At 42.9% G+C, this 23,904-nt stretch overlaps 1 protein-coding gene across 3 annotated transcripts in view; it reads left to right on the forward strand.

Annotated features, from left to right (window-relative positions):
- Positions 1 to 6,734: 6,734 nt before the first annotated feature.
- GSG1L (GSG1 like) overlaps positions 6,735 to 23,904 on the forward strand; it is a 59,050-nt gene continuing 41,880 nt past the window's right edge. For all 3 annotated transcript variants that reach the window (XR_004405805.2, XM_032983721.2, XM_032983722.2), the window contains exon 1: positions 6,735 to 7,552. Coding sequence is in view for 2 of the 3 variants with exons in the window: in XM_032983721.2 (XP_032839612.2) it covers positions 7,252 to 7,552 (301 nt within the window). In the remaining variant the exon portion in view is untranslated. The remainder of the gene's footprint in view (positions 7,553 to 23,904) is intronic.

The raw sequence follows: 23,904 nt of genomic DNA on the forward strand, positions 1-23,904 counted from the left end.
TCATTCCCATCCCAGGAGATTTATTGCATTTTTCCTTTGAATGCTCCTTCATTTTGCCGCTCTGCTGAGACTGGAGAGTTCCCATAGTCCTCTGAAAGTGGTCTTTGATACAAACCAGCTGCAGCTCTATACTTTTAAACATACTGTGGTCTTCAAACCAATCTCCCACTGTATAATCCCTATCTGTTCACTGCTGTGCTTTCATTCTATTGAGTAGTGTCCTGCTTGTCCTCCAGGTTGCTCATATATCTCATCCCTCCTGCTGCTATCCAGACAGGCTGATGGCTAACATTTTCCCTCTTTTTGCCAAGTTCTGGCCTTGACTCCCTCTTCTGCCATCTGGTACAACTTCATAGTTAATTTTGACATTGTTCCCATCACTCTGCTGAGTTTGGTGCTACCTCAAATGTCCTGCAGTTTAGAGGATGTCTCTCTCCATGACACTGTGTGGCATTGCGGGACAGTCTTACCCAGGCTTCCTCAGTTTTTCATGTTGTCCATACAGTTTGGCATTTTCGTAGTCACTTCTGCATAATCATTGATTTTTCTTCCAATGCACTGTGAAATATTGTTCCCTGCTAGGCACAAGCTTTCTGTGCACCAGCCTGTCATCTGCCTGTTGACCTTTTCTCTTCCACTTGGAACAGTTATGTAATTACCTAGCTGTGCCATGAAGAGATATCTTTTCCTCCCTGTTTTGCTTTTAATATCGATCTCTTGATTTTTACTTTTGTTGCTTTGTTTTCTACTGTCTTCCCAGGGGGAAAGACTTCTGCTCCAATTGAGATTTGGGAATGAAATGTTTAAAATCTACTTGCTGCATGTATGAATTTGCTGTGTTCTGTAGCTTCTGTCTCAATGTAGACTGAATGCAGTATTTTGTAAAATTCAGTTTCAGCTTCTAGAGCCAGCCTGACTATCCTGCCTTCCTGTGGTTGCCAGACTTTGCGCTCACCTTCAGGATCACTACCCTGCGTCCATTTGTCTCCCAGCCAACAACACCACTTGAGATCATGAGCACAGCCCAGGGACTCTTGATCCACTGGCTTGGAATATGGCTTCAGTGACAGAAGGTATGCTCATTCTCTGCAAGTCATACTGGCCCCATCAAAAAGCCATCCCTGTACATAAGTGGCCTCTCCTGTTCTGCTCTGGTAAAGTCTATTTTCCCAAATGGATTTTGTACAGGGCATGATTTCTGCAGAGAATATACAGAAACATGAACCCCAGGATACAGACCTTGCTCAAACAAATCTGCCTGGACACCCCTTTTTGAACTAAAATCTCATTGCCAAATCATATTCTACCACTCACAATGCCTGGGCATATGGATGTAGCCTAATTATGGGAATAAAATACATGGATATACAAATAAGCAATATTATTCTTCGCATAAATGATACCAAATAGACACAGTTTACTCCTTTGCCAGGCAGAGACTGAAAACTACAGTCATTTAAACATTCTAGCTTCTGTTCCTAGAAATATACTGATAATAGAAGGCAAAAAATGCCTTTTTAAAAAAAAAAAAAAAAAAAAAAAAAGGTGAGGTGATATCTGAGAGGAGTTAAAATGTTATTTCAGAGTTTGAGGCCATTCTGAGGAAGAAGTCAAATGTTCATTAAATCCCTCAGATTTGGTTGCTTTGCCACAAGGGCTAGGGTGCAATATTTCTGAAATCTATATGATTTCGAAAGATTTTGTTCAACTGTCAGTGATCAACTAGCATCAGTGTAACCCTAGCAATGTTTCAAAAAATGGAAGTGATATAAACGAATTCATCTGTAGTTAGCAGACTAGGCACCTCCAAAGGCACAGTGGGATATGACAATATATAACTTTATATGAATGTGGAAATCAGATGCCTGGGTTATAAAAAAGCACGTTTATGTAATGGGCCCTCTGACGTTTCTCAGCACTGCTATGTTTATTGTGGCTTTGGGGCTACTATTTTGCCAGGCCAAGGAGACTACGAATATTGAAAGGCTCACAAGCTGCCATTAAGGCTTTGCTGTGCAAGAATGCTTCTTTAACTGTAGCAATAAAGCAGGTGAGTTCTGCTTCTAGAGTTCTTAAGTGGGCCTGTAACTTGTAATAATTTAAACATATCTGAGCAAAGCTAGCCTTAAGAAAAGTACTAAGTATTAATTAAGCTTTTATCTTAATCCAATCCAACAGTATGCATCTTGATTGTGAGGAAATAATTCTTATAACTCCAAGACAAAAAAATTTCTAATTCAGGGTCAAAAGTAGGATACCATTACATTTTATTCACTCCCGGAATAGGTGGACACATGTAAATGGCCTATTGGGAATGGACACGGGAGTATCTCACTTGGTCAGCCATGACCTTTTGGACTGCCTTTTCAGGCAATTTAGCCAGTCAACTCTCCTAGACACAATTTACAACATGACTCAGGCCTGTCACTTCTTTTCATCTCCTTTCCTCTCCACCAGCTGCTGGAAAAATTAAATGCAGATACCAGACAAATATAAATTTGTTAGCATCCCAGTCCTATTATAAATATATGGACCACCCAGTTTTTACAGAGAATGGTGCTGGGTGATTAATCTAACTCTGTTTGGGACAGACTGCAAATGGGAGAGCTGCAGAGGCCCCATTTGTTGTCAGGAGGAAGAGTGCGTGTAGTCTCTGACTGGCACAGTCCTGGTGTCCAAGCAAAGATGAGCAACACCTACAACTGATTAAAATATCCAAACCAGCCACTCTGAAGAAGGCAGCGAGGAATGTCTTGTCTACTGACCAGTAACACTGAGCCAAGGAAACTGTTACAGGGAAAACATACAGGAGAATCAGCAGTTTGTTTTACTGCTTTCCTTTCTGTCATGACTGCTAGAGGTCTTTGCTACAGTACTGTCAGAAACCTTTTTTTGCCTGGTAAGTTTAGAAACAGGAAGAATTTCCTGAGCAATCTTCCTGTGCTTGCCTCAATGCCCACAAGCAAAGAGCATGAAAGACACCTCGAGTCAAAAGTTAAAAAGAAGACCAAGATTTCATATGATATTAATATTCAGCCCACCTTCAAATATACCCTAGTGGGACTGTCCAGTTGCTGAAGGATTAATTTCTGTAAAAAAATCAGTAATCTCTCTCAAGAGTATCTCTTAGATGAACAGGATTGTACAGCTCAACCTGTGGGCTTGGAGTGCTAAGCATTGCTGCTGAACACAGACTACTTTGGGTTAGAGTTCTGACAAAAAAAATTTTTAAATGAGGTGAAAACAGAAAATGGTAGCCTACGTATGGAGTGGAAAGAATACAAACTATGCGTAGTTGACTAACATACAGAGTAGTGTTCAGGGGGAAGTATGTAGAGCATTTCTATCCTAACCCTCTTCTCCAAATGTAAAATTCAATCCTGTTATGTGACTGAGGTAAGGAAAAACATGGCAATTTTCTGGGCAGAGTGGGGACAGGGGAATTACATCAGGGACACACCAAGAATTTGTATTTGCCATGGTAAGAGAACAAGAAAAAGATGGGCTATGAAGATCTCTATGTCAAAGGAAGAAAATTCTGCTTAGAAAAGGAGATTTTGAACCACTTGCAAGATGAGTGAATTGAATGAGTGGATTCTGTGGTGCTGAGGAAAATCAAAAATGAGCTACCAGGAGGGGTCCAACCCATGGTGGCAGGTGGAGCCACGAAGCCCAATCCAGCGACAGCTGAAAGATACAACACAAACGTATGAGGAAGCCCAGGAGGACAGACCTGTAAGAAATGAGAATTTAAAGAAAAGCTATAGTTTTTTTTTAACTGTTGATTTAAAATCAGCATATAATTCCATAATCCCAGTGTCAATTTCTGTATCAGATAAGGAGCCAGACTAAACCCACCATGCCCCTCATCATCACCAGAGGACCCAAAATTAGGGCTCCCTCTCATTTTAGTGAATGTTGCTTCTGTTTCCCACTAGTGAAAAACACAGCCTGATCAAAAGGGTTCCTTTGCAAATGCTATTGTTATTTTAAATCCTCTGGGTCAAATTCTTTTTGTACTTGAGTAAATACCAAGTAATAATAATTTACATTGATCCTATAAGAAACAGTAAAGGAAAAGTGGGTTTAGCTATAACTCACAAAAGGAGTTTTTCTCACAACATCAGAGAAAAGCTATTGCTGCAAAAAGGATTTTAAAGGTTCTTGTAGCCACAATATGAAAACTACTTCTCTGTAGCAAATGCTTCTGCTTTACTATTAAAGGTAATACTACATAAATACAACTTAATCCAAGGATCTGAACTGCTTTTTTCAATGTATGTGTGATCTTTCCATTTTTATACACAAAAAATCTGATAAACAGATTATATAAAGATAAATCACTGGAGCATTACAGCATGAGTATAGCACAGACTAGTTTCCTTCTTTTCAAGTAATCCCAACATACACGGCCAGAGGAGTCTAATAATTAGAAAAAAAACTGACTTCTGCTGGGAAAAATAAAACAATTAATGATAAAAAAATTCCCTGACTTTGAGTACACTTCAGTTCATGCTGAATATTTTTAAATGCTTAAAATTCTAAAAGTTCTGTATCACAAAAGAAACCAAATTTCTGCTTTATTTTGTTGTGTGTTTGTTTTTGTTTTTTTTTTTAATATACTGTCAACATCTCTGTTCTCAACAGCCCTGTCAGCCTGAAAAACAAGAATAAAGAAGATAAGGAGGAACAGAAATAGAAATACCTGTTAGGATTATGAGTAAAACCAAAATCTAAAAAGCATTTAGGACAAAATTATCACAGATAATCAAACTCTTGGATGCCCACCCCTCGGGGAGATGGGCACAGGGAGAAACTGTGCAGAAGTTGGTTCTGGGACCAGGAAACACAAGCCACAGAGCAGGAGATAGAGAAAATTCGTGAGAAAAGACCTGTAAAGACCTGTATTCACACTTGGAAAAGTGTGATGATTCAGCTACTGACAGCCACTTGAAAGATAATCCTGAAGAAGAGTGCTAGCTTTCTTGTGAAGGCATTCTGTCAAAGTTTAAAGTGCATTGTTTATTCCTCTAAGCAGGTAGTTAAGCCTGAGACACACAGGAACATACAAACGCGTTACTAAGCGGAATGTCCTGCAACATAAAAATAATTGAAGTAATAATCCTGTGGTCCTCTAAACAGCTATCATCTGTATTTCTTGTGTGCAATTAAAACCAAGAAAATAATGCTGATTATTTGGCTGCAAAATGTAGTGCTGAAAGGACTGGAACAGGGAGAGGTGCAGTGCAATTCCAACAGGACAGGGAAGACGCTGCACAGAGACACTCTGCTAGCACAGGCTACCAGAAAAACCTGGCACTGAGGAGGTAGTGGCCATCACGTACAGGCAGGAGTGGGCAAAATGAAGGCTACCTAGGTAGGGAAGTATCTGCAGCACAAAGCTCTTTCACTGACCTTGAAAAGTTGCCATCACAATTGTTGTCACGGAGCAGAATTTTCTAGCAACGTTCTAGTTCATTTATAACACAAAATGGCTAAAGCCAAGTGAGCCTGTGTAAATAGTGAAAAATCTCATAAACAATGGGGACCAGACACGCAGAACAGGCACTAACAAGAGGCATAACACAGAGTCCTATGGCTACCTGTGAGAGGGGCATCAGGAACAGGTCCCTGACGTCGTGTGGCGGCTTGCTAAGGAGAAACTTCACCTGGTCCTTCCTGGATTTCTTCAAGGAGCTGGATAAACCACCACCACATTTCACGTCTGCAGGCAGTAAGGCATAGGATGAGCTTTGCATCTTGATTCAGTGTGATGCCTTAACAGAATACAGGGTGTGAGATGAGAGCATTGTCCCACCTATTAGCATGAGTCTGTGTGGCTGCATGGTTATTTCCAGGGCTTGCTGGAAACCCACTGCTGGACTGCTCTGAGGGGCCACAAGCATCCCCATGGCCCTTGCAGGGGCTCCAAACAAGGCTGGAAGGAAACATCACTCAGTCCAAGAGGTATGTGCAACTCCTTCAGCACAGAAAATTTCATTCACCTACTAAGGACACAGAACTGTTGTGTGACAAATGTGGCCAAACTCAGTGCTTGAATACAAGGTCTTACAGATTGTGCCACCACCACCGTCCGGTGCCCTGGGCTCCTCGCAGCACTCAGTACTCACCAGATAGCTCTGAGCAGTGTGGAAAGAGGCCATAAACTCTATCAGTTGGCCAACCAACAAGACAGGACAGTACATTTCTTTTTGGAAACGGGATATTATGCAGTGCTCCCTGCTCTCACAGCATTGCCATCTGGCGAGTAAAGGCCAGGGTTTGCTCTAGTTCTCTCTGCCTGCACAAACCAGGACCTACAAAATGTCCTACAGACCCACTTCAAACTGAGCATCCGCGGGGGCTGTGTCTGGAAATGAAAGCCTGAGAAAGGGGCTCCACTTGGTATTGTGAAAGATGTGGGGTTTACTCATTACACACTTGCAAATCCAAATTCCTCCGGGGCTTTGCTGACTGCCAGGGCAAGGCCCTGAAGACAGAGAATTACACCGGCATGCTGGGAGCAGAATTAAACCCTTGGTTTACTACTCACTAGCTCAGAGCAGAAAAGCTAAAGTACCGCTTCATCCCTCCCCCTTCCTGGACTAATCTCCATCCTCTGGTATATAAAAAATGTATTTCGCAGCTCCAAACAATGATTCTTTTGGGGACTAAGATGTGACGCCTCCCCCCAGTCCCGCTCGGCCGTCAGCGCGCTGCAGTGGTCCCCGAGGTCCGCCGAGGACGAGGACGGTGGGAGCGGGCAGCAGCTGTCCCTGCCGCCTGCCTCCCGCTGAGCTTCTCCTGCCTCATCCTATGGGAGCAGAGGACAGCCGGTCCCGCAGCCTGGTGGTGTCTCCCAGCGGAGGCGGCTGCGGAGCCCCCGGGACCATGTGTGGTACCCGAGCAGATGTTGGCTTGCTCTCGGTGCTCCCTGCGAGGCAGACCCTCTCTGATCCTGTCAGCGCGCTGAAGCACACCGACTACAAGGGGACGGCCGCACTCCCGCGCCTGCAGCTGCTCCTTTAACGTACAAAGGCAGGATTTCAAGTGAAGAGAAGAATGGGAGTCTGGCTGCAGCGTTTCCTTCACTGCCACAACAACAGATTGGAAGGAGCTGAGAGTTTGGATGCCTGGAAAACTGGATTCTGAATCGTGAGAGGCTTTGAACCCACCCCCCCCCCCCCCCAAATAAAACAAACCCCTTTGACTTCTTCTCTCAGCAGGAGGGGGAGGGAGGGCGGATTTACCATGAAGACAAATCGAAGATGCAGAGCCCTGCTAGCAGTGAGTCTGAATCTGATGGCTCTCCTCTTCTCTACAACAGCTTTTATCACGACCCACTGGTGTGAGGGCACACAGAGGGTCCCCAAGCCGAGCTGTGGGAAAGACAAGAAGACAAACTGCCTCAACTACAGCGGGAATGAGACTGCAAATGAGACAAACCAGCATGTGGTTCATTACAGCTGGGAGACGGGAGATGACCGCTTCCTTTTCAGGTATTTCCACACTGGGATCTGGTACTCCTGTGAGGAAAATATCAATGCTGCTGGTAAGTATAAAACAACTTCCTTCCAGCTTGTGTTGCTTTGTGTTTGGCTCAGTGTGATAAACACACCGGCAAGCTGTTCTGTGTTGTATCTTAAAGCAGATTCACCCTGCAGAGAGAGGCAGGATTTTAACAGTTCTTTGTTGAAAAGCAACCTGTTTCCAGCGAGAGCAAGGATTTGCTTGTTTACCTGCTGGCTGGTGCAGGGTCTGTGCTCCAAAGCCGGCAGAACCTCCGATAAGCAGTATGTGCTACCCTCATGGGCACTGCAGCCGGAGACTGGTCAGTGCTGGGTCCCCAGAGCGCACAAAAGGCAGCTGATGGGAGTTGTGAAGGGGGTGCTGACATCTAATTGTAATTGCCCCTGAAATAACCCCTAGGGCAGTGGCCTGAATGACAGGGAAAGCACAAAGGTCACAGTTTTGATCACGCTGTAGCTTAGACTGCCTCTTTTCTGATATCCCTTAAGAAAAGACCACCCACAAACCCTTCCTGGTGGCTGGATTGTGTGTTTGTTGAAGTAGCGTAGAGAAATGTCAGTTAAAGGGCATAACTGGGCACAAGAAAGCTCATTTCTGTTCCCTGCTCAGCCATTTACTTGCTGAGAACCACTCGAGAAGACATCTCTCCAGCTTAACAGTGCATTCATTTCCTCTGCTATACCCTGGCACTTCCCAAGAAATAAAAGACTTGAGGGTGGATGGAAGGTAGCAGCCATGGGACTGATTTAAGTCTCAAAAGATGCAAACTAACAGTCCCTACTCCCAGAGCTGTCTGATAGAGCTAACATCCAAACTCTGCTTTTGAAAGAGCTTTTTTTTCCAGATTATGTGACTGGAAAATAAAGTTTACAAATGTGACACAGTATGGGATGGTGATAGCTCATGGATACTGGTTCCTTCTTGCTAAGCTGTTTCCATTCTGTCCTGCCATTGCCCAGGGAGCAGGCTGGGGAGTTGGTCCTTCACCACTGTTGGGAGGAACAGTTAATCACCCTGCGTGTTGTATCTCTGAGGACACAACCTCCCTTATAATGGGAAGTTAATGAGATTCTGGTAAAACTGCTCTGTCAGGATGCACTATAAAGTGGGGCAAACTTGGGGAGCAGCTCACAGTCCATTTCATCACAAGGTGCTATGCACACTTACTGGTATTTTTGAGGACAGTGCTTCAAGAATTAGTTGGTCACTAAAGCTCAAGTTAATATACAAAAAGAAAAGTTCATGAACTCCAGCCTTGGGACTGTCAGTAAACAGCTCCATGCTGAAATGAGGGCATCAAAGTAACCCTCCTGATGTTAGAAAAAACATATCAAAAAATATTATTTTCCTTACTGATTTGGAAATAAACTTAGGCCACAGCAGCCTGAGTGAGCAGCTTAAGACTCTCTGACTTTTTAAGCGTCTTAGCTGGGATTGGGACGATCAAACATGCCCAAATTTCTGGCAGATATGGAAAGCTTTCCAAGCCAAGATTTATGTGTGAGATAAGTTGTAACTGTGTGACTCTAGCCCACTCAGAAAACTGAGTTATCTGTGGGAGAAGAGAAATACAGTGTTCTATTCTGTACTGGGTAAACAAAGCTGTGCTGTAGTGGGTGATTTCAGGAGAAAGCTGGAAGCCAGCTTTAGAAAGTTACGGTGAAATCAGGAGAGGAGGGGCTGTTTCTCCTTCCCCACACCGCCACCGCAGCCACATGTGTGTTTCCTCTTATTTGAAACACTAACTTGGCGAAAAGTACTCTTCAGTTAGCAGACCAGGGGTGACCAACCTTTGGAAAGAATCCAGCCAGGTACAGGATATATTGGCTTAGACAGACAGCCGCCTCATTCAGGATTTACCATAGGTTTTTTCTGGTAAGGACAGGAACAGTGTAATGGACACAGGTCTAAATTTGTCACTAAGAGTGTCACCATAAAACAACCATGAAAGGTCTTCCTTCAGACTTACAGATTTGTACTACCAGACTGTCAGTAATTTGTCATGGCCTTTTGCAGCGTGACTGGTGATCATTTTATCTGAGCTCCAGGGCAGTGAGGCACCAGCCAGCCCCAATCTAACAGCACTGTGATCACGCTGACGTGTACACCCCCAACGCTCAATATATCTGTGAGTAATGCATCCCATAGGCTCATCACACCATCCACAGCACACTTACTGACCACAGTCCTGTAGGTATCACAAATCATACAGTCACCATGTTGTTAATAAACACCCTAGAGTGCCAGGAGAACATCCAGAAAATACCACAAAGCACACAGATAGTAGTGTATTAAAGTAGTCAAAATCCCTAGTTTGAATGCACTCCATACTTTCAATAATATCTTTCTTAAAGCTTTACCAAGAGCATACTGTAAATGACTGCAACAACAGCCTTCCTCCAGGCAAAATCCTTTCAGTAGCCACTGCATAGCCTCACACCTCTGTCAGCAGAACATATGGCCACAATCTATGGTCAGCACTATTTCTACAGCTCCTGACCCATCCCTGATTCCTCAGTGCCGATGCCTGAGGTTAAGCAACATGAGTCCCACCAGGCATACATGAATGCCAGTAACATTCTCTGGTGTGATGCTGTCAAAACCTTTCAGCGACTCCCAACATTCCCAGCTGTGGGCCAAATTCTTCATCTAGCCACCAGGCTTTTGATTTCTCTCTCCCAGTACTGTCAAAACTTTCTGCTCTCTGCACTGGTGCAGCAGATTTTGTCATGCAGATACAACAGGGCCAGTTCTCAGAAGGTTGATGCTGCAAGGGACAGGATTGCAGGGCTTCCAGTTGGTTGGAGGAGCCAAGACTCCTTCAACAAACTCCTTCACACCTTAAAATGACATTTAGGTTGCAATCAAACAAATTTTTGAGTGTCTTTTCCTCCCACTGTTTACCTGAAATGTCCATTTAGATTCCCAAAGTTGAGGTGCAAAAGGCATGCCATCCACTCTCTGTGCAGAGACTAGTGAAGCGGGCCTTCATCTCGTTGCAAGTTTCTAGTTTTCACTGACATCTCTAACAGAGATTGAATGCTGTGATTATTGAAATAATTTGTGAACCTAGAGTTTATTTTTATCCACCATGTCTCGAATGGCTAACGAGTCCAAAAAGCATTTAGCACCTGAGAAATATAACTGTGAATCCCCTGTGGAAATAGAGGGACTGGCACATATGTATTTCATTGGCCGGTGAGTCCTGTAATTATTTAGCACAATTTCTGACTCAAAAGTATGATGAATCCCAGGCTACCAAAAAGAGAATGAAGGCTCTCCCTTTCAGAGAGGGTTCAGTGCTTTGGTTCCCACGCAGGTGGGGGTACCTTCTATAAGAGCAATGCACCTAATCTCCTGAAAGGGATGAAGCTAAAACACACCCCACAAGCTCTGCAGATTGTGCTGGTCATGAGGCCTGTCCTGCACTCACATACTGCACAGGGCACTGGGTGCCTCCTCCCATACCGTGAATTCCTTGGCTATGGCTGGGCATCTCAAAGCTGAGCTCTCTATCATTTCATTTCTTTTTGAGTATGTCTCTAAGTGCATATCTTATTTCACACCTGCAGCCTAGGTCTGTGCTTGTGTCAGTACTGGACACCTCACAAGATACCAGAGTAGCGATGTGTTAATAGTAGCAGTGGTAAACTAGCTGATAGATTACGTGACTCAAGAACATACATGCCAAGAAAAAATTAACACATGAAGTAGTTAAGGTGGCATATATTATCTTAACAGGTAGAGGAGCTTGAGCGCAGGGTAGCAATAACAAGTTAGCCAATTTTGCTCAATATTGTGTTTGTTTTGATTTTAATAGAAAAAAAAATATGCACTCAGGTCTTGTTTTAGCTGCTAATGAACAAACAATCTCAGTAATAACATCCACATTCAGAGGGACAAGTGGCTGCCTAGGTACCTTTCAAAAGTACTGTCCCATTAAACAGACAACGAGCCTTTCGATGTTGTTCACCATGCTCTATGGAAGTCAAGGACATCAGGAATGGGTATGAATAGGCTTGTTTTCTATTCTTGGAATGATATTTTGAGGGCAAGGGGTCTGTAGCTCTTTGTGTGCTCTGTACCACATTATTTCTTAGCAGTCTTTAAAGAGTAAATGGTAGAGCAGAACCTACATGGTATGTAAATGTGCATCAAAATGGGCCATAAATATGGACATTAAATGCACATTTGAGAAGGAGCCAGAGAAAAAGAGAGGTATATCCTGCAGAAATGAATAAATCTGTAACATATAAAGACAAGAACCTGCCATACACTTTCACAGATCCAGAGCAGTACTGCATCACCCTTCTCCCCCACCACCGTGTGATAATAAGCATGTGTGATTCACCATAGGCGGCTGTCCAGAGAGAGAGACTAGGGAGAAGCACCTTGTGAGTATATAATTAAAAGCAAGAGGAGTTGGGAATTCTTGCTGGATTATGAGAAATACAGTATAATTGGCATGACTGAAACCTGGTGGGTCTATTCGCATGACTGGAATGTAAAAATTGCTAGTTATAAATTGTTTAGGAAGGAAAGAGTGGTAAAAGGAATTGAGGAGGTAGAGCTCTATATTAAAGATAAAATTTCCAGCGATAGAGGAACTGAACCCAGGGTGCCTGGATAATCTCCATCTGAGGATGTTGAAATAATTGGCACATGAAAATGCAGGTTTAGTAGCAAGAATCTGCACACTGCTGTATTCAAAGAAGACTGGAGAAAAATTATACAGGCCACCTGACACAGCAACCTTAGGACAGTTTTCAGGGAAAGCACTCAGTACATGGCAACAAATGGGTTTTATCAAAGGTAGGGTTTTACTAAAGGTAAATCTTTTAACAAGATAAATCACTTCTTAGACAAGGGTAATGCTTTAAGACCTAGACTCTATGGATTTACAAAAAAGCATTTGATGGAATGTCCCACTGAAAATTCTTTACAGAAGAACTACAGAGCACGGAGAGAATGGTAACAATGTGGTGATAGATGTAGGCACGCGTCCACACTGGGGAATGCTAAACAGCCTGAGCCTCTTCAAACTGGAAGGCAGGCACAGTGTGCAGAAAACTATGATATTGGTGGGGATCAACTGGGAATGACAGAGATCAGAGAAGAAATATTGTTGACTGCTTCCCTGATTTAAGAACAGTAAGTCATAACAGACAAAAAGAAATACTTGTTCCTACAGAGCTCCCTGCCAGGGAGGGTTGTGAAGGCCAGAAGTGGGATTGCATGGATCCAGGGAGGAAACATCCATTTGTGTTTTTAACATGATGATTTGAAGGCAACCTCTGACCAGGAGGTTCCTGAACTGCTGATGCAGTACTGTCATCACAAGGGTAGAACATGAGCAGAATCACCCTGTACCCACCTCTTTGCTCCTCCCTGAATATCTATCATTGGGTGAGATACAAAGATAGTGAAGTAGGTGAAACTTTTGCTTGAATCTGTGGTGTAGATTTTACTTTATTTTATTTATTATGATGGGGATAAAGAGAGATTGTAACCTGACTAAAGAACGGTCTAACAAAGAGGCTGTGTCAAGGAATATAAAAAGGGAAATTATCACAATGGCAATTAGATATTTCTAGTTGTCCTCAATTTGGTTTTGGGACTGATTCTGTTATTGCTGAGATTAGCTATCTAGGAAAAAGAACTAGGGATACAAGTCGTGTCACTGAATCTGTTAAAAAAAACAAACAAACAAAAAAACAAAACAAAGAAACCAAAAAAACCCCCAACAAACAAACAAAAAAAAACCCCAAGATGAATCCTACAGCAAACCTGTGGACATTAGCAAATGTAGATGTCTGTGCCTAAATGGATCAACATCATCATTACAGTCAGTAGAGAGCAGTGAGTACTTGGGGCGATTAAATTCCTCTTCATATGGGATGATCTGAGCCCTGGGATTACATTTTTAACTCACTGGCCAAAAAGGAACCTAAGAAGTTGCCATTTCTAACACAGAAGTCTTAATTTGAAGAGACTAATCCTACTTCAAATGCACCGCTTACATATGCTGTGACACAAAGTCTGGGAATATTGGCATTACAGAGGAGAAATTTTTCTGCATAACTAAAACTGTGAGCCGTTATGATAGAAATGGGAGACTAATATTAAATTTAAAAATGGTTAAAAGCACTAAACTCTAAGGTATAAAATTCTGTGAGGTCATGGGTAGTTATCAATTTCAGGCAAAAGATGAGAAAAAACTTGTGGGACAGTATTTGACTGTGGGCTGACTGGGAGCTGTAGAGTGCTGCAATATAAAGGAAAGGTGTTATTCCAGGGAAAAAACAGAACCACTGTGGAAGGCTCAGGTGACACCGGTACATTTCGTTAATGCCCTTGTGCATCATTATGGTAAGAAAAAGGGGGAGGTGGAACAGATGCAGAACGGGATTTCCAAGGTAGTTAAAGGAAAGAGAATCTCCTTCAGGAAAAAAGAAAAACTGGTCATCTTTAGTATAGCAAATTGAAGATCTAGAGGGAGTGTGATGGTACCTTATATATATGGATAAATATAAAGAAAATAATATGATTTGAGTAACATTTAATTGAGAAAAATAGTGAAAATCCAAGGAGGGGTTTCCAGAAAGTGCATCTCTGGCCTTCACCTCCACAGAGGGCAGTGTGAGCAAAGGAAATCCATGGGCTGAAATGGATAATTCTTACAGTCACAGAAAGAACTGTATGAGGGAAGAGCAATGTCTCTGGCATGCAGAAGCTTGGAGTGAGCCCTGCGTAGCTGATTTGTTGGTATCTTAAGGAGGTCTGAAAGGAGCCCTCGTGGTCTGACTGCCTTGCTCATGCCATGTCCATATTCTATTGCATGACATCCATGCTTCAGGATTGCCACTGGTCACCAGTGGGAGCCAAGAAAAAAAAGTTGTTGGCTTGATGCCTATCATATTTTCTGGAGGGCTTTATGCCTTCTCTAAAGCATCAAAAATTGGCTACAGGTGGAGACAGTATGTGAGGAGGTTGTTTTGCTGCTGTTGACATTATTACAGCTTCTCAGTATCTAATTGATATGTCTGCTCATGCACTGAACATTAAACTGATGATCTAATTTGGGATCAGAAGGGAAATCTCCCTCAGGCTAGATAACAGGGATAGGAACAAATTTTTGCCTTCCTTTACAAAGTGGGGAAGGGTCCATTTCAGAAAAGCACTTGTGAATTCCTAACAAATCCCTGTTTTTTGCTTACAAGATAAGATAGGCCTGGCCATAGGAATTAAAGCTATATGATAAGAGTCTTCAGATCCGTTCATGTTCCTCACGATGACTCTTGCTCTCTCCCTGAGATACATGATAGCTGTGTTTTCTGTGGTGGTGATTGCTTTATTATAGACATTCAGTTTTTTATAGGATGTTGGGGATATTTTGTGTCTGCAGTGCACTGGGAATTTGGTTTTTAGGTCCTCTTGATCCTGCTAGACAGACTAGCTGTATGAACATCTATCATACATAAAATGTGGATATAAAGTCCCCGCAGGCTAAGACTCATAACAAAGTAAAGAAAGGGAATAGGCACTGAACCACTCCCTATTTGGTAAGTTACTCTCTACCTCATGAGCAAAAACTGTGTGGCCTTCTCTTTGGCTGTGTCTGTCCTCATCCATTTAACCCAGCAGCCTTAAAGGAGGCACCTGAGGTGTTCTGGTAGTTCCTTATAAACAGAATAAAATTCTAAGTGCTGGAAGACTAACACATAGGTCCCATATTTCAAAGAGAACTTAGATGCTTACCCCAGTGTCAGTTAGTGCAAAATATGAGCAGAAGCATTCAGGGCTACAGAAATAGGTATGGGATGGAATATCAATCATCAAGGTATGCCCATGGTTTTTAAATTACACCAGACTCAATTCTGATTTTAAAACTCTCCTTATATGGAATTAACAGAACTGGCTTACTGACAGAGCTCAAAATGGGCACTTATCAGGGAATACGGGTGCTTCTAGCATGATCCTCTGGTAAGCTGTGTAACGCTATTCAGTATTCTTGTTGGTAAACAAAATGGTAATATAAATCTTAGCTCATCTAGCTTACAAATGACTACAGAAGACAGTAAATAAGAAGCAGATGTTATTACTGTGGAGTGACATGGCTTGTAGAATAGTCACAGGCAAACAAAATTCACTTTAAGGTGTTGCACCTTGCATTTGGCTGCGTTTGGTGGGGAAAAGGGACAGAAACCATGCTTACAATGTGGGAAATTTATTGAGAAGCAGAGCCATTCTACCATGTCTAGACTCACTAGATTTGGAGAGACCAAAAAACACATCATGCTGTCATTCAGCCTGATTTCACTGTACATCACCTGGCCAGACAAAAAACACTAAATGAGAATCTGTCACAAAGTTATTAGGTACAAGCTTGGAAAAAAGGCTCACAAGAAGAAATGGAAGCACAACTTTTTTCACTTCATTTGAAAAACTGGATATTCATCTGCAGTGTACTGCAGTGTACTTCCTTTAAAAGTCTGTGTCTGAAAGGTTGATATTATCTCAGTTTCCCTACTCCAAGTCAGGTGTGTCTGCCTGGAAAAAGAGGGCACCTCAACCCAAAAAGCAACTGAAAAATCTTTGGGTAGCTAAGGTGGGAGAAGTTTCTGGAGTTCACCTTGAAACAGGCAGCTTAAACTGCAATGGTTAAGAGGAACAGAGAGGGGATAGATGGGCAAACTGGAGAAGAAATATTGTTATGGTGTTAACTGTGGAGAAGAAATACAGGTTGATGTAGTACAGACTCTGACATTCAAGGTCCCCTCCCCTCCAGCAATCCCTTAGCTTCTTACCTGCAGTCACTTGCACATCTTTCAAGCTGCAACCTCAGGGCTCACCGCTCACAGCGACACGCCATGCTATCAGAGTAATGCTCTGTCCCACACCTGTCTTTCCCTCCATTTTGACACACATCAGCTTTTGATGTTTTCATTTTCTGGAGTAATCCCAGCTGTGAAAGGAGTTCCCTTCTTTGCTGTCAGTGACTTTCATCTCTGCCTGCCCTGCTCATGCATCTCTGGAGCTAAGGCACAGATCCAGTGCAAATACTCTTTTTGGGCATTACCTGGAGAGAAACACTGGTATGGTTAAAAGAGAATCCACATTGATCCACAGCTAATAACTGGAAGGAGTGGGAGCTACTGAACCACATTCCTTCTACAACTAGGGCTTTAGTGTCTTATCAGTTACATACTCCTTTGATATTTGTTAATCACCACCCTGAATGGAACTGCTAATGGTCACAGGGGTGATCGCAGAAGACATGTCATAGTTCATATAATGAGGTATCTATATCAGCTACATCTTATGTGAAGAGCACCGTTTCTAGCCTTTCACGGTTTTCTGGGGAGACCTTATAGTCCCACAGCTACTGGACCACTGGTGACCAGTTTATTTTGGCATATTTACATTAGCACAGAGCATGCACAGCATGGCAGATGGTCACCTGTAGGATGAAGAGGTGAAAACCCTCCTCTTCCCATTCTGTGGCTTGAAAAGCTTAAAGGAACTCAGAACTCTTCGATTTAATGTTTTCCAGATTACAAAGTTAGGTCTGATTTGACATCAGGATCATTGAAAGCCTCTCTCAACACCATTGTTTCCTTGATTCTCCCAATCATTTAGAAATCTGCACTATTTTCCAGCTCTCCAAATGACAGATGTGTGTACACATCCATCAGGTGTTACCAAGATAATCAGACGAGTCTTGTGACTTGGATGTCTTTCAATTAGATGTGATTTGAGAGCAGCCTGTGGAGATGTTTGCTTTCAGATACTGTGCAAGATTTTTCACATCAGGGAGAGTTTCAGCGCAGAGAACACGGTTGCCATGGCAGATGGTCCCAGTTAGCACAAAGGCGCTGGGCATGCCCTGCTCTGCCCGCTCCCTCGCCCCCTGCACAGCTACCTGCTGCTCCAACGGACCGACGGGGAAGCTCCACAGCATGGATGATACCTCGCTGATAAAATTATTACCACTTCTTTGTGAATATGTGAATTGAGGGAAAATGAATGCCTGAAATGAAAAAGTGGAAAGTCTTAAGCTTTTCCACTTCGAAAGACAGAAAGTTTTAAGAGTTTGAATTTGCTGAAAGGGAACGGCAGTATAGCATTCACATTGAAAAACAACCCCAAAAGGGAAAAGGATTGCAAGTTATCTCAGCAGAGGCTGAGAAATTGAAAAAATTCTCATGTTATTTGGCATTAAGAGAAATGTTGATGGGCAGCAGCTATGAATGACAGTGTTAGAGTGAAAGAAAACAATTGTTTTCATAGCTCAAGATATATTCTAGTGTATGAATTTGTTTATTTTCCAGAAGAAAATATCACTCCAGCAAAATCAACATGGTCAACTGGAAAATGTTGATTTTTGCAGATTAATACTCAATTTTTCATTAGGAAAAAAATAAATTAAATACTCTGTCTGGGATCAGTTTAATCAAAAGTGGAATATTTCATTTGTTAATTAACCTGATACAACTCAGTTTGAGTGAGCTCATTAACCTGTATTTTCCCTTATGCAGTACTTCATTACACTGAAGTTGTGTTGGAGTCCTCAGCCTTGTCTAGGCTGAGATCCCTTGAGGATTATATCTTTTTTTAGACAAATACAATGATTTTACTCTCCGTAGATGATGTGGGATCTCATCAGAATCACATGACTCCAGATATAATTGGAGAGATAAAGATTTGTTAAGGCCTATTGGGAAAAAAGGGGACCTTGTCTTTCGTAGGCTGGGAGCCAGAGTGTTACTAAAAGGGAATGCTGTTTAAATGAAATTTAATCATTTAAATTTCCATCAGAACTGTACTTTTGAACTCGTAAAATTTTATGCAGAGTAAGCGAATACAGACAGCTTTTTCTTTTTTTTTTGCGAGATGAAAAGCAGAGTTAAAACAGAGATTCTTCTTTCAGTCAGAACTGCATGACTTCTTTTAAGTAAAATTATTTAACTAGAATATTTTGAAACCATGTAGTTGGAAGACATACAAACTAGGATTTTTCAGAGTTGTTTTTATTTTGCTGCCCTGGTTATTAATGAGACATTTATCACTGGCTCAGGGAGGAAAGAACTTGGGAATGTAGGAGCAATAAGTATGATCCAGGACATCAACTTCTGGTCCTTGCTATTGCAACAGCTGTGTTATAAACTTAGAATATTGACTTAGTAGCCTACGCTTTCTGGGGGGTGTTTTCTGCCCTCTACCTGATTTCCAGTCTAAACCATCAGTTTACTGAGGTACACTCGGGACAAATCCAACCACTGCTGTTCAGTGTGGGATCCTGAAGACAGTAGCAAACAAACCCTACAGTTTAGACAACCGGTGGAAGACACAGCAGAAGACACGTGGGTCTAACAAAGGCTTAAAGTCAGAGTGATTCTAGTGTGCACACTGAGCTTGGAAGTACATCTGTGTACTATAGTTGAGACCCAATCTATGTACACCTAGACCTGCCTTTCCAGCTGCCCTTTCGTGTCTTCCATAGAGCCACAGAAGAATGTCAGCCTGTGTCTGCTTTGGAAGCAGCAGCTGGGCACATCTGAGCTGTTGCAATGCAGCTTGACGGTGCCCACGACAAGGTGTGCAGAGCGTAACAGGGAAAGCAGCCCAGAGCCCTGGAGCCAGTCTACCATGGAGACCTGATGGATCTGCGGGATCTGTTTGTCTTAATTTTCTGACAGGATTGAATTTGGGGGATTTGAAAAAGTCACTTCTCTTTCTTAGCTTTTGCTTTCAAATTATTGTTCAGGCTAGGGAGGTACAGATGTCTCTGAACTCTGCCTGAGGAAGGTAAGAGGAACAAGCATTTGCCTCCAGCACAGAGTCCCAGCTGTCCAAAGTGTGTGTGACATGCTCAAGTAGGACTTTTCAGTGAAGAAAGTAAGAGAGCAGCCCCACTGCCTCCCTGTGCTAGGGAACGGGAGGTGTCTGGGGGACTGGTCTGCCTATCTGAGGTGATGGGACACGTGGGTGACCCCTCCACCATGTGCAACTGCTTGTCAGCAGTGTCCTGCAGTGCTGCTGTCCCATCCTTGCAGCAGCCTTACTCTTACCAGCTCATTTACTTTCTGCAGAATGCAGCTCTGCCAGAACAGTGCCTGGTTTTCACACAGCCTTCTACTTTTTCTTGAAATGATTTGATTTTGCAGAGATGAGATGATTTTCATGACAAGTATGTGCCACAGATTTGGAAGGGCTGGAAGCTCAGGACTTTCCACCACGTTGTGAGCAGTAGAAGAAGAAAGAGTATGGGCCTCATGCTGGAAGCAAGACAGAGAGATCATCTCCTTATGCTGCCACAACTTTCTCTCTGTGTCCCTGGCACTGACACAGTGATGATATCCACATCTTCCTGTACACTGTTTCCTAAGAACATGCAGAAACCCAAAGCTGAGCTTTCTTCAGTAGAAACTACTGAGGAGCTGGAAAACATTTGATCTGCATCGCTGCTGGAGCTTCCAGAGCTTCAGAGCCATGCAATGGGAAAAATCTCAGCCTGTCTGAGGAAATGCTGTGTGTGCTCCTGGGAGCCTGAGCCCAGGGAACTGTAAGGCCCAGGGAATTTCTCCTCCCTTGCCTGTCCTTTCCAGTTCAGGCTAGGCACGTATTCAAGATGCAGATGCACACATGTACATGCTTGTGCACGCTCACACACACACATGTGCAAGCATGTGTGACACTAACGTGGCTGGCCACACAGACCAACCCAGAGGGAGCTGTGCCTTTACCAGCACCCACAGAAACAACAACATCCCTGCCATTAGCAAGCTCACTCCTCTTCCTCCTCTCTTGCTGAGCAGGTTTGCAGATCACTGCTGGAACATGCACACCCCTTCCTTCTGTAGATGCACAAGCACGTCACACTAATGGTCCCTCAGATACTATCATGGGCTCTAAGTCTGTTATCCATACCAAGACCTCAAGACTCTTACCCAGCCACCAGCTCAGACCTTGGGTCTTTCCAGATGTCTCCTCCCACTCTCTGGCTGGTTCAATTTGAAATACCCTAGCAAATTACAAACACACATAGACATGCACATAGACAAGATTAAATTAATTAATTAGAGAAGAACACACAGAAATTTTGGGCTGTTGCTGGTACCCAGTCCTCCTGGCCTATGACCCACGTTCCCTTCTCAGGAAGCCCAGCAGAGACACGACTGAGCCTGTGCAGGGCCAGTCTGGTAATGAGGGAATGCATTTGCAAGGACTTGCATCGATGATGTTTCCTCCCACTCAGGAAGCCATAGAAGAAGTCAGAACCAAGTTCTTTGCTCTTACTGAGGTTCAGGTGGTTGGTCAATCCTCTCTCCTCAGCCTCCAGCAGCTCCAACAGTGCTGAGCTCCGGAGATCTTCACATGCACTGGACATGGCCAATGCCCCTGCATGGAAGCAGAGAGCATTCAAGCCAGGTCACACATCGTCTTTCTATGTCTGTGAGTTATGGGTGGGAAAGATCACTCCTTGGCTTTCTCCTCTGTCAGAATCACTGCCACAACTGGGTGAAGGCAGGGCTATCAGGAGGATGAATCCTAGACACTGTTCTTGTTGCATATCTAAACAGCCTTTTCTGCATTCTCTGAAGACTCTCCAGGAGCCTGGTTATGAGGAGAAGATGCATCTGGAAAAGGGCAGCACAGCAGGATAAACTCTGCCAAGTCTAAAATTAAACTTAAGAGGGCTTAAGAGATCAGTTATACAAGATACCCAAAAATAACTTAGAATAAATCCTAAGAGAAGCAGTGAAAGCATTGCTGACATCTTCAGTTCTCAGTAAGATGCATGTCTGCATGTTGAAGTATGAATGTGGTCTATAAATACCACCACTGGTTACCACTGAAAATGGAGATGGGGTTTCCAGTGCTCCAGCAACAGGAACAATCCAGGGAAGTGTTCTTCACCAGGAACTGCTTGTGCAGTTCCTACCACAACCTTTAGCAGTAAGCCTGGCACAATCCAGGTATCAGCCGCTGAAAGTGAAGTGACCTCCTCCCAGGCTTTTCTCTGCCTCAAACCCACAGTCATTCTCTGTGCTATGGCTCCAAAAGGACTTTTTCTGGACACTCCAGCATTTTCTATCCATATTATTTAAACTGGAGGTCTCAGCCACAGTCAGCTCTCCTGGGAGAGATGGTGTTCTGGGCAAGCTGATTTGAGGGAGAATGGGCATGCACATTCCTTCAAATAGCCTGTGGTCACACTCTACATCTGTCCTGCAGATAAGGCACCTGCAGCCACACACTATGGTACCATCAGCTTCTTCAGTACCCACACATGTCAGAAAGGCTTTGTACTTTGTCATGTATCTGAAAGGCACCATGTATCTCCCACTCTCAGAACAGCCCGGGCAGTTTCTGTACTAGCAAATGCCATTCCCCTTCAGCTGTCTTGGGATAACATGATAGAGTCAGGTATTTGTTAAGGGTTTCTAGTCATATGGCTTCATATTCACTGCAACCACAGGTGAGAGATGTCTCAGTGCTAGCCAGTTAGCTTGAAGTCAGGTTAATATAAAACTGTGGTAAAAGTAATAGCTTACATCTGAAAAAAAAAAAAACAAAAACAAAAAAAAAAAAAAAACCCAACCAAACAAAAAACAAAACAAAACAAAAAATACCACCACAAAACCAAACCAAAACCACAGATCCATACGGTTAGAATGAAGAATGTCCTGCTTAATCTGCTTATATCAAGGCCAAATCTAACGGTCGCTGTCCCTGTATTTCCTTGACACACCTCATGTCCTAAAACTTGAGAGTATCTGGATGAGAAGGATTCCTACCTACAGCACAGTATCTTTTTTTAGTCCACCTATTTCTCTGGATTTCTTGGTCAGAGGCCTAAAGGACACCAAGTGTGAAAAGAAGTTGAGGAAGCTGGGCTTGTTCATGTCCCTACAAATAGAGAAAGGATGTCCCTACAAATAGAGAAAGGATGACTCCAAAGATGACAAAGCAGCTGGAGTTCAGGTTGGGTCTAAGGAAACACCTCTCCAGAAGGGTGGTGCAGCCCTGGGACCAGAGCAGGAGAGCAACTCCATCCTTGGAGTCACTAAATAATGGGTATCACCATCCTTGAAGTATTTCAAGATCTGGCTGGGAAAAGTAGATTTGACTGGATCAGGTGTTAGCAATAGTCCTGCTCTGAACAGGAGGCTGGACAAGAGCCCTGCAGGGTCCCATCAACACGACCCTCTGGGATGCTGTCCTAAAACTTAATAACTTACTCATCTGGCATTCTTTCAGCTCAACTATAGACTGCTCTACCTACCTCTTTGGAAAATGAGACAGTGCTTCACTAAGTCAAGTGTCACTTCCTTTTCTTGATTGTCATCTTGACAGTGCCTGGATTCAGAGTAGAAATCCTTCCCCCTGCCATGGAGATATTGAAACGCTCATTTCAATGTCAAGTGAACATTTTCTTTTATAGCAACTTATACATAGACAAACAGACTACAGACTATGTACACAACACTTTTTAGCATAGGTTTAGAACTGCAAAAAGTAAATAAGAAGTGGTAATAATAACATTATAATAATAGGTTGTTATTTCAGCAGAGCTATCATTTGTATTGTCACCTTTATGTCAATCCCACCAACAGAGACACCAGGAAGATTAACATTTTATATTGGTTTGTACATATAATTATTTTTAAGTAAGAAAAAATTACACACTGGCTTCAACATCACTACAGCATTTCGCTGTTTATTCTTTTTTAATGGCTCACATTTCCTAAATCAGTCTTTTGACTGTGCAATTAAAATTGATCAAAACTAATAAAAAAACCTACTCCTATAGCTGTTTTATGTATCAGTTAAAGTTTTAAAAGGCAAAATGGATTATTCTCCATTACCTCTGGCAGGTATGCTGGGCTCTGTTTCCTTGAGGCAGGCAGGCAACTGGTCACCTTGGAACATATCATATTGAAGGAAACACATATACTTGGTGGGTGGAGGCAGCTAGAGCCCAGGAATTATTTTATAATCTCTGATTGCCTGAAGAAGTAAAAAGAAAGGTCAAAACATCCACCCTTAAGATACATTTCCTGCTTAGAAGCAATAAGCTTCTCAAAAATGCCTGCAAAAACGGAGGCGGAGTCCTAAACAGAGAAAATTTAATTTACAATGATAAATGGATGCAGCAGCCACAAAGCAGAGGGAGTGGCACAGCGCTGTGATGGTCACAGCAAGGCTTTTGCCTGCTTTTTAAACAATTTTTCTTAAATGCCATGCAATTGCTTAGCTTGCTTTGTTGCTTCAGGTTTTGTCTGTCCTAGTCACATGCGTCATATCTATCTACTGAGACACCCGTGCCCATGGCAGTGCTTCCTGGCACTGGAGGCTTGGCCACACCCT

The sequence above is a fragment of the Tyto alba genome, unplaced genomic scaffold, assembly GCF_018691265.1.
Source record: "Tyto alba isolate M040663 unplaced genomic scaffold, T.alba_DEE_v4.0 Super-Scaffold_28, whole genome shotgun sequence".
Taxonomy (NCBI): domain Eukaryota; kingdom Metazoa; phylum Chordata; class Aves; order Strigiformes; family Tytonidae; genus Tyto; species Tyto alba.